At 35.3% G+C, this 18,357-nt stretch overlaps 1 protein-coding gene across 2 annotated transcripts; it reads right to left on the reverse strand.

The window, feature by feature from the left end:
- Positions 1–4,029: 4,029 nt before the first annotated feature.
- LOC114285113 (spermidine hydroxycinnamoyl transferase-like) lies at positions 4,030–14,928 on the reverse strand. Of its 2 annotated transcripts, XM_082924707.1 has the most exons (3): positions 14,621–14,928; positions 11,260–12,306; positions 4,030–4,267 (listed from the first exon to the last, which is right to left on the reverse strand). In XM_082924707.1, exons 1-3 carry the CDS (start codon positions 14,867–14,869, stop codon positions 4,220–4,222), a joined length of 1,344 nt encoding a protein of 447 aa, XP_082780833.1. In that variant the 5' UTR covers positions 14,870–14,928; the 3' UTR covers positions 4,030–4,219. The 2 variants fall into 2 exon arrangements, with proteins under 2 accessions (XP_082780833.1, XP_082780832.1); XM_082924706.1 differs by lacking the exon at positions 4,030–4,267 and having other exon boundaries at positions 11,211–12,306.
- Between the last annotated feature and the right edge of the window lie 3,429 nt (positions 14,929–18,357).

Here is an 18,357-nt window from a genome sequence, read left to right on the forward strand (position 1 = left end):
ACTCCTGCACTTAAGCAAACATCAACAACTCTCAGAATCTCACTCAAACCTGCAAAAGTACTGGGAGCTTCGCAAGACCGCTCGAGCGATCATTCCATCGCTTGCGTGATGAGAAAAAAATTCTACAGTGCTACAGTTTTTCCATTAGAGAAGCATTTTGAGCAAATTAGACATGTATATTTCTCCATTGACAAGGATGGTTGACGGCTTGTCCACTCCTATCGGTCTGATTATAGTGTTGCAAAATGGTTAGCGACTTAAATGATGAGCAAATGACAAGTAGGCTTGACCAAATAAACATAATCGATCGATAGTCTGAAACAATACGAACTAGATTGTGCTTAGAATAATAAGTACATCTATAATTCCAAGTGCTTGTCTTTTATACTCCCGATTGGATTTTTCGAGACCATAATTCAAACTAGTCACCAAAAACATGATTTTTGCAACTAAATCATGTTAGTCGTGAAAAATAAAAAATTTTGGCTACCAAATTGTTTTTTAGTCGGCAAATGTGATATTTTCACAACTAAAAATTATTTAATTGGCAAAAGTGGTCTACAAAAGTGTAATTTCTTGTAGTGATTTATCACACCTGTGGAGTTCTTGCAACACTTTTGTTTCTAAGTCCGCTCGAGCAAAGAATGTTACGCTTGAGTGGAAAATTTTAACTCTCAGTATCTTGTGAGTTTGCAGGTAGGACACTCGAGCGCAGGAAGTTGCACTTGAGCGGTGAATGTTGGTTCCCAGTTGTTTCACTGTAGCTCTGAAAAACTTATGAGACTTGTCATTTTATGCTCGAGCGAGGGATTCGTCACTCGAGCGGGCCTCCAAGTTTGTGTCTTACACTTGAGCGTGAGAAGTGGCGCTCGAGTGGACTGCACGACATCAACAACTTAAAAAAGATGATTCTAGATCAATCTCTCACTTTTTCCTTTCTATTTTCCTTCCCCTCTTCCTATCTCTAAGAAACCCTAAATTTCTACTTTAGAATACCTCACACTCACTTAAGATTCAACTAAAAATCTCTTGCTAAGAGTGAAGAACACTTGAAGAGTATCATTGTCTACAGATTGGAGTGTGAATTAGTGAAAGATCATCGTAGAAGCTTTGCTATCTTTGCTTGATTGTTGAGGTAGGGATACTTTTACCCTAGTATTTCTTTATTTTGAAGAGATTTCATGGCATTGTTATGACTTATGAGTTAGTTTGAAGATCTTGTTGGATTAAACCCATATTCACATGCACGAACCATTTTATTTGATATTGCTTGAATTTTCTTAAATCTTTTTACAAAATATGTATATATATGCTATTTAAACCCATATCTATGATAAATGAGAAAAATCCCCAAATTTGGTGAAACCCTAATTTTTTATTTTTTATTTTTTTAATTTGGGTTGGAAACACTAAATTGAATGGAAATTTCTTTAATTTATGGAACGTTACGAATAGTAGAAAGAAGAAAAACGTGAATGTTGATATAGTAAAAGAATTATGGATTGGATGTAAATTCTCTTTGAATGTTATGTGGTGTTTCATCTCTTGTGTTGTGGGATGCTTGTTGATGAAATGGAAAAATGATAGAATTGTAATTGTGCGTGAGTCCGGGTAAGAGTCGGTTTTGAATATAGGGTGCTGTGTTAGTACCCGCGCGAGGAAGGTTAAAGGTGCCAAAATGCCCTGTCGAGGCTTATCATTGGACAAATGTGGGAAAAATATTTTGGGGTGTCCACAAAGTCCTTCCGTATTATAGTCGACAAAAGTGAAAAAATGAATGGTTTTCTTTGGGTGCCCACTCATTGCCGTATCATAGTCGGCAAATGCAGGGGCAGTTTTTAAAACAAATTCCCTTTGTAATGTTTTGTTGCAAGGATACCATAATCTTGTTCAAGTAATTAAATACTTGGTTAAATCTGTCCTACTGGGCATATCACTCAACCCTATGTTATTTTTCAGGAAATAATGAAATACCACCACAGTAAAGCTTGGAGTAGAACTTGTCGACCTCTGGGATTAAGACTTATAGATGTTTTGTTCTTAAGACTCCATGTTTTGTACTAAGACCTCATATTACTATTTTCTGTTATTTCTTGTATGCCCTTGAGGCCCATTTTGATGTAATGCCATCTTGCTTCTTGAACTAAGTTTTTTTGGGATATGTACATTGGGATATTGCAAAGTGTTGAATGTCAGTTCAATGGGAGAGATGCCCTCTGTTTGGCATTTTGCTATTGTGGTCGTGAATTGTATCCTATCATTTTGGCTTGGCATTACAATTCTTGTGCTTCAACATTTGTTAGGTCTAAGGCTGACTTTGAATTTGAATCATGCTGGAGTACATTTTGTTATCATCAGTGGTGGTGCATTCATCAGCATCATTGCTGTCATTTTTCTTTTCTTTACCTTTATTCTTACTGGTTGTTATGTTTTCTTCTATCTTCTGTTTTCCTTTTCCTTCTTTTCCTATGCCATCATCATTCCATTTACCATTAGCAAGCATCATAATAATAAGAGCAACCACTTCAGCAGGTGAAGTAACAGAAATCAAATTTGTTTCCTTTTCCTTTTACTGGTAATCACCTATAGATGTTGGTATATGTAAGAAGAAAGGAATTACAAGTTAAAAGGCCTTTTTTTTTTAAAACAAACTAAACGTTGCCATCTTGTTGTGACAACACCGTGCTGTCACGACAGTGGCCCTGTATCCTATGCAAACAATATAAAGAGAATGGAAGATTTAAAAAATAAATTTTAAATAAAAAATCAAAATCTTCTTTTCTTAATCTATTGTGCACTAAAATTGTCTCACATGTAAATGTTGGTAGATTTAAAAACAAAAGAATTACAAGTTAAGAAGGCTTATTTTTTTTGAAGGAAACTGGGCGTTGCCCTCTTGCTTTGACAGCACGGTACTGTCACAATACTGGCCCTATATCCTATGTAAACAGTATAAAGAGAATGTCAAATTTAAAAAACTAATAATAATAAATCCGAATGTTATTTCGTTAATCAATTTGGACTAAATTTGCCTGACACGTAGATGTTTGGTAGATTCAAAAACAAAAGAATTACAAGTTAAGAAAAAATGTAGCTAAAATGGAGTGATAAACATAATGTGAACCATAATTATTCTGATAATGATGATGATCAGCATATAAAATAAAACATTTAAGAAAAAACATGGAAATTTAAAACCTTTTTTTTTTTTTTTTTGCTGTATTGGTAAATCACCTAATTCATCAATTGATTTGCATTGTTTTGCTCGGTTTCGGTTTGTCTTTAGCATTGATTCACTGTTGCTTCCTTCTTCTCTTTCCCCTTTAGAACAAACAGATATAGATGAATTTACCTTGATTAAATTTACAGGTTCTTATAATCTTATGGGCTTTGGAGGAGCTGGAAGAAAAGCCAGATAAGTTCTCATATGACCACCTTTGCTTTTCATTGGAGAAGCATTTTAAGCAAAATTTGACATTTATATTTCTCCATTGATGGGGATGGTCATTGGCTTGCCCACTCCTATCAATCTATTTATGGTGGTGCAAAATGGTTACCGACTTAAATGATGAGTAAATGACAGGTAGGCTTAACCAAATAAACGTAACCGATCGAAAGGTCTAAAAGAAATACAAACTAGATTGCGCTTAGAATAATAAGTATATTTATAATTCCAAGAGCTTGTCTTTTACTCTCCCGCTTCAATTTTTCGTGAACAATAAATCAAATTAGTTGCCAAAAACATGATTTTTGTGACTAAATCATGTTAGTCGTGGAAAAAAAAATTGGCTACCAAATTGTTTTTTAGTCAACAAATGTGATTTTTCCGCAACTAAAAATTATTTAGTTGGAAAAAGTGGTTGACAAAAGTGTAATTTTTTGTAGTGAATGGACTTCTTGAGTTTCACTTTTAGGAGTGGAATGGGAAGACAAGATTTTCTTTCAAGTTGTATGGGTTTGAGTTTCAACTCTCCCAATGTGTTAATCTAACAACTAACCAATAACTATCACCAATCAAAAAAAATAAAATAGAGTTCATGCCCCTATCAATCAACACATAATCAAACCCATCTACAAATTTCAATCAAAGAAAATAAAATTTTCAAGTTCAAACAACTTAAAATAATACTTATCTAAGCTTGTAACAACCTTTCTATCAAATACTATGGAGAGTTACGTAATTGTAAGTCATAGACTTTCTATAATCATTAACATGACATTAGATATCTTCGTAAAAGAACTTCTTGAAGTCATCCATATGTGTTGACTTTCTATAATCATTAACATGACATTAGATATCTTTTTTTTTGATCAGCAAAAGAAAAGATTTATTGATGAAAGAAGCAAATTACAAGCAAAGATACATCAATAGATCAGGGAAGTGCACAAGCATCATAGCTAACCTTCACAATCCCAACTAGGTTGGCACCATAAAAGAAGCACAATCATATGCAAGCACTTAACCCAAGATTGGCGAGAAGCCAATAGAAAACGAACATAAAAATAGGAGGTTGGAGACCAAAGTTTCAAGCACCCATTAGCCTTTATTAGCCATTCAGCCACCCATCCCAACCCAGACCTTCAAGCAGCCTTTATTAGCCATTCAGCCACCCATCCCAACCCAGACAGAGCAGAATAGATCAATCATCTAGCACCTAAGCATAGCCATTCAAGCATGGCATAGCCAAACACCACCAGCAGCTTATATGCAATACACCAGCAAACAAGAATTGCAACATCAGCCTCCTGCTGCCCTGTGTACTTTATCAGATTCCAGCCCAAATGACCAAATTTACACTTATTGACAGATCCCATTAGTCAACTGAAATGCACACCCAATAGCAACACCAAAAACTATCATCACATCAAACTTTCATCAGCTCATGCAGCTTCTGTGGAGATATGACCCTCACAACCAAACAAAGCATTGAGGAGGAATCAGTTTGGTGTTTAACCATCCAAAGCTGATCATATTTTAACCATCCAAAGTTGTTTGCATACCCTAACAACTATAAACTCCACCCAGCTGATATCAGCCCAGCATTTCCTCTGCAGAAACATAAGCATGACAACTACAGCCTTCCCCAAACAGCATATCAGATCCCCATAACCCTCTGCAGCCCACTAAAACAGATACAGCATCAGGCAGATCAGAACTCCCCCAGCACCAACAGATCAACTTGGAAGCTCCCACACTTTTAAGATCATCTGGGCTTGAAGTTCCATTCCACACTACCACTGCTGAGATCTATACCAATCCCCACACAGATTCAGAGCAAAAAGCAGCACTCAGATTGAATCTAAGGAGGAAACCTGAGGAGGAAATCTGGACAGCAACTTGACAGCAACAATGACCCACTGCTGATAAATCTAAATTCCACACTACCACAGCTGATAAATCTAAACCCAACCCTGAACTAGCATCACACTGACCCCCAGAGCAGGCCACAAAGATACAGAGCCCAAATTGAAGAACTTCCAACCTGCAACCTACTGTGATGAGCCAGCCATATCTCCGTCCCCTCAGACCTCCTGATAACCCAAGGGTGGTCCCAGCAACTACCATACCTCAAATAAAGTGCCTCACTTCTTTTATGTTTGACACAATCTCATGAATGGAGAGGCAACACCCCACATTAACAGATTTCAGCCACATGGCCACTCGAATTTTAATAAGCTCACACAACACATCTGCATCAGGCTGCGTGTTATTGAATAAACAGTCATTTCTATACGTCCATAGGGACCAAATAGTAGAAATAAAAACAGCCCTCCACACTTTCTTTTCCTTTTTCCTGAGCTTCCCTCCCAACCACCATTGCATTAAGCCTTCAAAAGACCCTGGTAACACCCATTGAATTCCCCACCAGGCCATGATACTTGACCAGACATGCCATACAAATGAGCAGAATAGGAAAATGTGATTAGAGGTTTCCTCCTCAGATTTACACAGCACACAAGATGAATGCCTATTACCTCTCAATACTCCAATTCTGCTGAGAAATGCTGATGTTTTCAACCTACCTTTCCAAGCGAGCCAAGTAATGAATTTCGCCTTAGGAGGTGCTAAGTTGTTCCATACCAAATCTGGGTAACTTAGGGTAGGTTGAACACTATGTTTACACCAGCTATACGCGGACCCAACTGTGAATGTACCTGACTGTTCAGCCTTCCACCTAATTGAATCCCTTTGACTAGCCATGAAGCATGGACCTCCTCCCAGCAGAGATTGCAGCCTGATCACCTCTTCCTCCTCCCATCCAAATAGAGGCCTTCTAAAATTGAGATACCAATTGTTGCTACTGTCTCTGCAATCACTTTGCATCTTCAATGTTATCTCCTTGTTTAGACTCAACTGGTACAATCTTGGAAACTGTAGTTTAAGGCTTGATGTTCCCAGCCAATTGTCCTGCCAGAATTTGATCCTATTCCCATCACCTAACCGAAGCTCCACATTATCCAGAAAAAAATTATGCAGCCGAGGATTTAAAAAAGACACATCAAGGACCTGTCTCCATGTAGACGAAACAGAAGCCGAGGCATGCACTGGAGGAAACCATTGGCCCCCCGATACACCATACTTGGCAGCAATTACAGACTTCCACAAAGCGTCATCTTCCAAGGCATATCGCCACCACCACTTAAGAAGCAAACAATCATTTGTTAATCTGATGTCTCTGATACCCAGGCCTCCTTGCTTCTTATACAACTGCACCTCTTTCCATTTTACCAAATGAATTTTCCTTTTAAGCTCGTCCCCTCCCCATAAAAACCTTGCTTGAATCCTATCTAGGTCCTTAGCCACACACACAGGTATCTTGAACAGAGACATATAATAAACAGGTAGGGAAGATAGAACAGATTTGATGAGGGTGACCCTTCCAGCATAGGATAGCATCCTTCGCTTCCACCCTGATAATTTCTTTTTATACCTATCCACTACTGGCTGCCAAGTTTGCTTACGACATGGGTTGGCTCCGAGAGGCAACCCAAGATACTTAAAAGGTAATTTATGACTCTGGCAATTGAGTAATTCTGCAAACTCCTCAACTAGCCCATGATCAACTCCCACCCCACAGATCATACTTTTATGAAAATTTATCTTCAAACCTGAGACCATTTCAAAGCATCTTAAAATTCGTTTGATAGCCACAATTTCAGCCCACTCAGCCTCGCAAAATATGATAGTGTCATCCGCGAACTGAAGATGAGACACATTAACCTCACTAGAACCCACTTCCACCCCTTTTATAATTCTCAATTCCTTAGCTCTTTTCAACAAGAGATTCAGCCCTTCAGCAACAACATTGAACAAGAAAGGGGAAAGGGGATCTCCCTGTCTTAACCCTTTTTGCGGACGAAATTCAGTTGTAGGAGAGCCATTTACTAAGATGGAAATTCTAGCAGATTCTACACATTCCTTTATCCATCGAATCCAACGTGAACCAAAACCAAATTTATCTAACATCTGTAGCAAACATTGCCAGCTAACAGTGTCATATGCTTTTTGAAAGTCCAGTTTGAGAATAATACCCTTCTTCTTTGATGTTTTCCACCAATCCACCACCTCATTGGCTATAAGCACCCCATCTACAATATTTCTTCCCCCTACAAAAGCAAATTGAGCCTTATCAATCACAGCGGGCAGGACTTGTTTCATTCGATTAGCCAAGACTTTGGACAACACTTTATATGGGGAATTTATTAGACTGATGGGTCTATAATCGAGAAAAGAGGTTGGATTCTCCTTTTTAGGGATAAGAGCAACAAAAGAACAGTTTACCCCATACCCTAATTTACAATTACTGAAAAACTCCTCCATAAACTTCAAAATGACACCTTTCAAGAATTTCCACCCTTTCTGAAAAAATAACATATTAAACCCATCTGGGCCTGGGGCTTTGTTTCCGTCACACTCTTTTATTGCAGACCATACTTCTTCCTCTGTAAATTCTTTCTCCAGAATATGGCCTATTTGGTTGGCATCAATCTTCTTAAAAACACCTCCAATACTTGGCCTACTCCTCCAATGTTCAGAAAACAGATTTTGGAAGTGAGAGCAAGCTGCTTGTTTGACCTCTGAAGGTTCATCCACTTCAACCCCATTGACCACCACAGAGGCAATCAGGTTTCTGTTGTGTTTCTTAGTGGCCATAATATGAAAGAATCGAGTATTTCTATCTCCTTTCAACGCCCAGTCCATCCTCGATTTTTGCACCCACATCCATTCCTTTCTCTTGCTAAGTTTCCAAATCAAACCCCTTATCTCCTTTCTTTGACCCTCTTCTACCTCAGTCAGCACCCTCAATTCAGATTGTAAATCCATAGAATGTAACTCATTTTCAGCTTCTTTCAACTTTGCCTCTACATCACCAAACACTTCCGCATTCCACTTTTTCAAAGCTACTTTTAAAGCCCTCAGCTTCTCCATAATTATAAAGCTAGCCCAACCTTGTGCATAAGTTGATTCCCATACTTTATTTGCTTCAAGAAGGAACTTAGGGTGTAAAATCCAAGCATTGATAAACTTGAAAGGCTTTGGGCCCCAGTTCCTATCATCTTCCATCAGCAAAATGGGGCTATGATCAGAAAAGAGCCTTGGTAACCCCCATACCTTATATCTGTACCATTCTAGCCACTCAGGGTTAACTAAGAATCTGTCAATTCTGCTCCAACTTTGAGAATTACCCCAAGTATATTGCCTGCCTAACATTGGAATATCCACCAGTTCGAGATTGCTAATGAAAGTACCAAATTCCTCCATGCCTCTATCCCTCCTAATACACCCTTTTCTTTCACAAATATTTTTAACTTGATTGAAATCTCCCCCTAAACACCAAGGATCAGAGAAGACAGTTTTCAAATTGGATAGGATGCCCCATAACCTCCTCCTATTCATATCTTCATTAGGAGCGTATATATTACCAATTACACAGTTAATAGAAGAATGCATGATACCTGCCAAAAGGATGAAATTTCTAGAGCAGCAACACTTCTGTAGTGAGAAAGTCATGGGATTCCAGATGCACAGAATTCCTCCTGCACTTCCTTCCGCATCCACTTCCATGTACTCCACCGAGTCACTAGGCCACAGAGATCTTATCACATTATCATCAATGTTTGATTTTTTTGTTTCTTGCAGTAGAACCATATCCACATTTTTCTGCCTCAGAAATTCCTTTACTCTTCGCCTTCTATCATCCCTTCCCAAACCTCTAACGTTCCAGGATAGAATCTTCATAGAAAAATAAATACACACTAAAGCCTCCTACCAAGTGCTTATTAAGCATCTGGCGCCACCCCTTTTGCTTTCCTTCTCTCCGTATCTTCAATTTCCATCTGTATTACTCGGTCCACAATTTCTGCTTCTTGCCCATTCATTTCCAGACCCAAAGTCTTTCCCAACTGTACCGTAGCTTCTGCTTCCTTTCTGATTCTGTTTTGCTTTCGTAAGGCATTCGTGATGGATAAGGATGATGAAGATGCCATTGTAGCTGCTCGAACAAGGGCTCCTCGTTGAAACCCATTCCTAAATGGTATTCCTTTCTGCCCCTGTTTTCTCCAGAATTTTCCATACCCCCTGCTTTCATTAAGCTGGGCCTCTGCTTTCCTATCCCAACCAGAAGCACCAGGTTGATGTATTTCTTCTTCTTCATCACTTGGGCTGGATTCATCTTCGATGTTATCAGAAGCCTCACCTTCTTCTATTGGGTTAGCCTCCTTAACAGAACTGATCTTTGCCTTATTAGGTCCCAGACAATTCCCATCAAATTGGGCTTTACTCAATACTACTTCCAGAGCTATAGCAGGCCTATTGACATCTTCTGAACTTAAACTTCTTATAAGCCCATGAGGCCCATTAGGTGTCTCTAGTATCCCCCCTCCTCGTCTTTCACCCCTGTCAACCTCCCTTTCTAATGGTGCCTGCAGACTGACATTGAGTGCTGGGTGGACAGCATCATGGTTGCGAATTCCTATCTCCACGCCTGTCTCGTTAACCACCGAAACAGAGTCTGAAGGGCACGTGTGCTTGTGTCCTGCTCCCACCACCGCCTCCTTAGACTTCTCACTATGTGCCATGTAGAGGCTTCTCTCCACGTCAGCCCCAATGTTTCCTGCGTCGTCACCTTCACTCCTGCTTGCATAGTGAGTTGCAGAGCAATGGTCACCCCTCTCCAGGGATGTTGTTAACAAATCCCTATCTTCAACTACTCGAACAGGGTAGGATCTACCATCTTTTTCTAGAATAACCAATTTGTCAATATGTTCCAGATGAGATGTACATATTCTGATTTTCCCACACTTCAGAGACTTCATACTGGATACATTATCATCAAACTCCACAACTACACCACACGCTTCACCAATTTTCCTGAAGTTATTGACATTCCATAGATTGGGAGGCATTCCAAAGCAGCTTAGCCAAACCAGTCTTTCATTGTCTACCTTCACACCTTTGTTCCACTCAAGGATTGACTCACACCACCCCGATAACCAACCTCCATAACTGTTCAGTAATTGCTTCATTTCTTCTTTAGAGTTAAAAGTGATAAACGCATTTCGGCCTCCTCCTTCTCTAAGTTGTATGTCCTTCAATCCTCTGTTATGACATTCGATCTTGAAACCATCAAATTTGCAATGAGGTTTAAGCTTGATTACTGCACTCAATAGTAGCCAACCAATGGCATATTCCTCCGCTTGAATTCTGATGTGATTATCACTACCCGACCTCCCTCCTTTTAAAACATCCGCATAAGAGTGTCTCCCTCCAATCCCAGCGCCAGACACTGTTGAGACTCCATCTGGTTTGTATGCTCTTGGTTTCGGATTAATCAGATTCTTTTCTTTTCCGAAATCTGCTTTTTTCACCTTCAAAGCTTTATCGCCGCACCATACTCCATTGGCTTTCTGAATTGCAATCTCCGCTGCAACAGGACAGTCGTATCGTACGAATCCAAATCTGGTTTTCGTTGCTTTTCTTCGTTTGTCGGGGATGTAGACATCCTTGACCACTCCAAAGTTGGAAAATATGGTGTACAAACCTTTAGGATTCATCAAATGTGGGATCTCATCAACAAAGATCGTGTGCAGTTGTGCTGCCGCCCCATTTCTACCTTGTCGTCGACGAAATACTGGATTCCACCCACCTTGTTGTCGTTCCATTCCGCTCTTTTCATTAGGAATGAATGAAACAGATGCACACACATGACATTAGATATCTTCGTAAAAGAACTTCTTGAAGTCATCCATATGTGTTACCTGCAAACGCAATGGGATAAGAAAAGAGCCATCTTCATTATGACCGGGGAGGATGAATGCCTTCCCATCATATCCGATTGCTCCGGGTATCATGCAAATTTCCTTTCCCCACCCAAAATCCATACCATATAAGGGTAGCCTAGTCCAATTAGTAATGGACATATTTGGATTCCCATAGAAAGCTCCTTGACTACTTCCAACAGTATGATTGTATCGAAACTTAGATAAATCTGGTTCATTTTTCAGAAAAACTAAACATGACCTTATGTATTCATCAGTCACTTTCTCTATAACTTCTCTTAACTTTTCCGCTGTATAACCTAATGGTTTCGACACAATGTCCCCCGAGGTAAGGGTTGCTACTACTGGCAAGACAGTGCAACCAAAATACCACTTAGGCAATGGTGGTTGCAAACGGGTACGAAAATCCACAGCGATACGAACGTTAGTTAGTTGCTCACTTTCATGCTGACGTGCCTTGCATGCACACCTCCACATATGAGCAGTAACACTTTCATACCTTGTAAAGGCGTGGTTAGTACTGGTGTCACTATTTCGATACTCATTAGCCTTGTTCTTCAACTGGTTGATTTGTTCTTTGCTAAGCTTTAGCATAGCCACGTCAGTCTTCTTGTTTCGCTCATCTGTGTTGTTCGAGTGGCCTATTAAGAGCGGTGGTGGCTTGAAATCTGAGTGATCAAAGCTTGTTTTTGGCAAAGGATCCTCAAGTTGTAAGATTGTTCGATCAAGAAATGGGAGGTTCTCTGGTTTTTCACAACGCGCAATTCGAGCCCACTCGGAGATGAAGTGAGCTGCACATTCACCATCAGCAAGGGCATGCGATATACCCAAGCCAAGACTAAATCCACCACAACTAAACTTGGTGACTTGAACCAAAAGCAATGGTAGCTCATGAATTGGTCTGTCATAGTCCACTGATGGTATGAGTGCTCTAGTCTTTGAACTCGGACAGAAGTCCCCAAAGTCATCTATTTTGGCTTCGGATTCAGCTTCGAGGAACTGGGCACCCATGGAGTTGCAGTTGATCTTGTTGAAAATATTACAGGAAGTTCCATTAGAATAAATATTATAACAAGGGAAAATTCAATTATTATTCCTTATATTTTGAGTCCTATGTCACTTTAGTTCTTATAATTTCAATTGCCTTAATTTTAATTTTGAAATTTTTGATTTTGTTTCAAGTTGATCTAATTGATTTCAATTGTTAGCATTTATTTTATGACAAATGCGTACATAAGCAGCATGATCCATGCACAAAATTATAAACTTGATCAATTCAGTGACTTAACCTTGACCAACTCAAGTCAGTGATAATTTTCTGCAAAAAAAAAAAAAGTAACGGTTTTATCTATTGGACTAAATTAACACAAAATCCAAAATTAAATATCAAAATTGAGCCAATTGAGAGTATAAGGGTCAAAACGACATAAATGGCAAAATATAGGGATTATTAGTATAATTTACCCTTATAACAATTATAACAATGGGTTAACTATATTTTTGGTTCCCCAAAGTATGAGTCTTTTGTCATTTTGGTTTCATAACATTTAAATTGTGTCAATTTTGCTCCTCAATATATAAAAGTATTTCAATTTGGTCCTCGATGTTTAAATTGTGTCAATCTGGTCCATAATATATGAAAGGATAAAATTTATTTTACCTCTTGTGATTTGAGACCAGAGCACTTTATCCCTATATGGTTCAAATATAGCCAGAAAGCCCCCATGTGATTTTGAATCAAAATGCAACCGCTAACACTATTAACTATAGATGTGAAATTACTATAATACTGTTAAATTCTATACTTTTTTTGTTATTTTCTTTTTGTCCCCTTTCATACACATAATTTGTAATGTCTGACATTAATTCAATTAAATCATAATTGTTTATAAATTCTTAATTATTTATTGTAATTCTTAAATTTTTATTCTAATTTTAATTTAATTATATTTTAGATCACAATTAATCCTAAATATTTAATTATTTACTGTAATTCCTAACTTTTAAATCTAATTTTAATTTAATTATATTTTAGATCACAATTAATCTTAAATTCTTAATTAATTATTATAATTCCTAACGTGTTAATTTAATTTTAATTTAATTATATTTTAGATCAATCCTTAAATATTATTTATTTTTATTTAATTATATTTTAAATCAATCTTTAATTATATTTTAGATTAATCTTTAATTATATTTGGATTTATTTTATTTTGATTAACATATTAATTTAATTTTAGGTTTGGACAAAATTAGGGTAAAATTGTCTTTTTATTATATTATTTTACTTAATTTTTTCAAAAAACAAAATCTACTCTAAAAAATGGTGTGTGATATACCTTTCATTAAATTGGATATAAAAACTAACGACGACACTTTAATTAATCCAAAACTATATGAGGACTTTCGGAATATTTTTGAACTATAAAAGAATGAATAGCTCTAGGTACAAACCAAATTTAACCCTATATAGAAAGTGTCTCAATTTAGTCCACTAATCTAACTCTGTTAATAGACATATAGGGGGACTAAATGGAAATAATTTTTAAAAATATTTCAATATGGTCCCCACGTAAATTATTTTCTTTCTTTCTCTTGATTAAAATAAATAAAAGAAATTTGAAGAAAATAGTTTGTTCATGCTCGTGATATATAGGCTAAGAACCCCAGTAGAGACTAGTATGATTCAATTCAACATTTTGTTTGGGTTTGATTGTGTTGTAACTCTATAATTCAAATTTGCTATATCATTTGATGAATTGCATGTTGATATTGAACCCCGCAGCCCCCCCCCTCCCCCAAAAAGGAAGTACAACTAGTCCAACCCCGCTGCCCCCGCCCCAAAAAAAGGAAGTACAACTAGTCCATGAACGGATCACGTTGTAAAAATTGGATAAGTTTGATCTAAGCTTACAAATAAGGGGCCTCCTAAAAAGATCTACTAAATTCATTAAGTTGTGTCAAAGAATAAAAACGGTATTTTATTGACTGCAATTCCTTGTCTGATGTGTATAAAATACTTCTTTGACTGAGGGTTTCCAAATCTATAACATTAAAAAGTGTTTCAATTTGATTTCTCAATACATCTATTAAGTTAGTTTGAGAGACCAACTTAAAACACCTTTTATTTGTTGAAGCTTAAATTGAAACCCCTTTAAACATTAGTGACTAAAATAACACATTATTACTCATACATTTTCTTCTTCTTTTTTATTTATTTATTTTGGTGAACACAATATTCATACTTTGAGGACTTAAAATGTAAATAATCCTATAACAATTAACCAAAAACAAAAAAATAAAATATTAATAAAAAAAATTTAGAAAAGCTGTTTACTTGAAGGCGACCCCTAGCAATCCATTGGAGGCGTCCAGCGAAAGGGTAGAATATGATTAGTGCTTTGCCTAAAGAGTCTTTTAGAGTATGTATTATCGCATTCAGCGTCAACTCACCAGACGGTTGATAGAAGTAAACAGTAGGTGCATGAGTTATGGTATTAAACTGATCAAATTCTGACAAATATATGAGCCCAGTTGGTGTTTCCTTATCTGGTTTCACCATGTAAGAGGCCTTTAAGGTCACCATTGTTGGAGAGAAGAAAGAGAGGAGTGAGTTTTGGTTGTTCCTGCTTGTGACTTTCTTGTGAAGTCTAACGCTTTAAATAGAACTAATCATCGATGGATGACATTTTTTTGCGGAATGGCGTACAAATAAAAAAATTTATATAGAGTATTCTTACAAAATAATATATCTATACTAATATTAAATGAAAGCTTAGATTGGTTTAGTAAAACTTTCTTATTTTCGTGTCACGTGACAACTTTATATATGTTAAAATAAAACAAAATATTATACACAGCGTAAGTAAGTTTTAAACTCAATATTTTAAGTTTTATTAAAAACATACTTAATACTTAAACGACATACATATTATGATATTAAATTCTTTATTATTTATTTTCATTGTTAGTAAACTGCATTACACACGTATCGCATGTGTCGCCCGTTAGTATGGGTTAATATAAACCTTTCACATTAAAATTAAACATCCCTAAAGAGGCAATGATTCATTTCAATACCACTATCTTTTATACCTCTCCATATTCTATTTGGTGAGCCTTGCGTCGGGCCTACTATGATGATTTAAACAGATCATCTTCTAGGTCAACAGTAAAGATGAATTGTGCAAAAAATTAATTTTATCGGATATGACTAGATACATGAACAAGTTTTATTTTATTTATTAATTTTTTTAAATAAACGGAAGCTATGAGCTTAAACTTAAGCAGACCATTATATAAAATTAAATGTAATTTGTTCATCTATTTGTTGATATTCGATGAAATTGATTGACGATGTTCACTACGAATTTTATCAATTGAGCGATTCGTATCATCATTATGGACCTAAAGTGGGGCTCACAAAATAAAATCCGGAAGAGTATAGAATATAATAGAATGCAGATGAGGCATTCTTATATTGCTTTAGTACCCAAAAAAATTTTTGATTACAGAAACTAATCACATTATACATATAAATAGACAAGATTTTTTAAGATTTATTATGAGATTCATTTTTAAAATTTTATATATATATATATATATATATATATATTTCTGTGTCTCATTTTATAATCAATTTATATATTTATAGTTTTTTTTTTTTAGTGCATGATAAAAATTTTTGCAAATTATTAAAAAGGAAAGAATAGAACAACAGATAAACACGTGTCAAGTGGGCATAGTAGGCCGAATTATTTGAACAAGTGGGCTTGGTAGGCCCAAATGACATAAATATGATGGTTGTAGAGTATTGTTTTGTGGCTATCTATAACCAAAATAAAAGAAAGTCAATCCAGACCAGCAAATTATAAAAGCAATTTCAATCAATACTTTTCAATCACTATTTTTAATACGAGATAGACATAAGAGTAATATTGTAAGATATTATTTGATAACTTAATTCAATATTAAAATTTAGCGTTGTTAATCTTGTCTGGTATCGGATTGTACCAGCCGGTACATTACATTTTAGGCAGCAACTGGTGCAAGCTGCTCTTAGACTTCGTTTAGCTTGTTATAATTTTAATTTAAAAGTTAAAAAAATTATTAAAAAAATTTTAAAATATATAATCTATATTAAAATGTTAAAGAATTTTTTTTTTTATTTTTTATGTAATTTTTTTAAAAAAATTAAAAAGTAATTTTCAATATACTATTTTTTTATTTCATATTTTAATTAAAAAATTATTAAAATAATATATTCCTAAAACGAGATATTAGCAGTTGTTTGGGATGTCCTCAATAAGTATATTTTTTAATTTTTTAGATTAAAAAATTGAGAGAAAAAATATGGTTGTTTAGGATAACTTTTTGACGTTTTATGAAAATATATATATTAAAATATTATATAAAATAACAAAATTATCATTTTACCCCTATGCTCTATGCGTAGTGACAGTGACTATTGAAGGAAGCAATATGGAATGCTTTGAATTGTGTGTGTGTTGGGGAGGCGGGGGGAAAACATGCTTCACATTTATATAGATAGAATGAGACTTTCCTTTAGTCCTTTATTGGACTGAAGGGGCTTATCACGGGTCTCATTTTAATAATTTGAATCGTTTAATATGTAGAACTCGTCAAGTACTATATACCTGTAAAAAATTACGTTGATCGGATATTGATAGCTATATGATCAAATCAATTTTGTATAATAAAAAATAGACGATTAAAAATAAATGGCTAAAAAAATATGATTTGATCACATATATATCGATATCTGATTAACGTGATTTTTTACAATCATATAGTAGTAATCAACGAGTTCTACACATTGACGGTTTCAATTATCAAAACGGAACCTATGGTAGGCCCCCACAGGCTGAACAATACCGATTTTATAAATTTTTTGTGCAGCCGATTAGATAATTTGTATTATCTGGTTCAGACTGTACCATGACGTCAATGACTTTTTGGGTTTTATTTTTTTTGTGTAAATTTATTTATATATATATATATTTTTTTTTTTTTTGTGAATAATAACAATTTATTAACTTTTTTAAATTTTTATTTTTTCAAAGCCATACCAAACCCGCCCTTGGTTCCATCCCAATTACTAATTTACCAGCTTGTGCCGTGCTATTCTGTATATATTAGCAATGTTTTGCCTAATTTCTAGTCAATTCAGAGTGTTCCGTTGTGTACCAATTGAAAGAAAAGAGGAGGAAGCTGCTTTTATTTTGATTAGATGCAAAAAATGGTGGAAAACAAAAAAGATAGGATAAATTACCTATATCCCTTCGAGATTTAACAAAATTATAGATATTTTTTTTAAAGTTTGAGAAATTATAGATATCTCCTAAATGTTATATTTGCATAACAAATTAAGAGATAAATTGTTATGAAAATATAAATTTTAAAGAATAATTTGTTATGAAAATATAAATTTTAAGAAATATTTATAATTTTCAAAATTTCAAATATATATATATATATATATATATATATATATATATATATATATATAATTTAACTAAAATTCAAAAGAGATATATGTAATTTGCCCAAAAAGATAAGTTGTATTGTCAAACCCATTAATGGGATTGCTTTGGAAACAGGAATTTATGTGGTTGTTGTGCGGATAGATAACAGTCATTAATAGGATAGCCACGAGTTAGGTTTAGAACACATTTATAGAAATTTGTCTTATTTTATATCATGGTCTTGTTTGGCGGGACTTATTTTCATCTTATTTTAATTTTTAAGTTAATTTAAGTTATTTTAATATATTTGGTTTAGCTTAATAATACAGCTTATATCTTTTTGTAAGTTAAAAATCAACTTATTCTTTTAGTGGGAGAGGAAAAACTTAATTTATAAGTCAAAAATTAGTTTATGTTCACAGCTATAAGTTATAAGCTGTTAGGTTATAAGTTATAATCACTTTCTTACGGCTCTATCAAACGGGCCATATCGGGGTAAGATAAGTTGGAAAATGACGAAAGTGGGGCACGTGGAGGACCCGTTAATTTCATAAGTTTAAAAATAAAAATATTAATAAAAATTATAAAT

This window comes from Camellia sinensis, chromosome 4, assembly GCF_055761805.1.
Source record: "Camellia sinensis isolate YWXY chromosome 4, ASM5576180v1, whole genome shotgun sequence".
NCBI lineage: Eukaryota > Viridiplantae > Streptophyta > Magnoliopsida > Ericales > Theaceae > Camellia > Camellia sinensis.

Excerpts from the sequence above, each read along its gene's own strand:
- LOC114285113 (XM_082924707.1), bottom strand. The coding sequence starts at position 14,869 with ATGGTGACCTTAAAGGCCTCTTACATGGTGAAACCAGATAAGGAAACA. Across the intron at positions 12,307-14,620 it reads TTGCTAGGGGTCGCCTTCAA|ATCAACTGCAACTCCATGGG; the intron begins GTAAACAGCTTT and ends ATTTTCAACAAG. Across the intron at positions 4,268-11,259 it reads TTATCCCATTGCGTTTGCAG|TCAACACATATGGATGACTT; the intron begins GTAACACATATG and ends GATTATAGAAAG.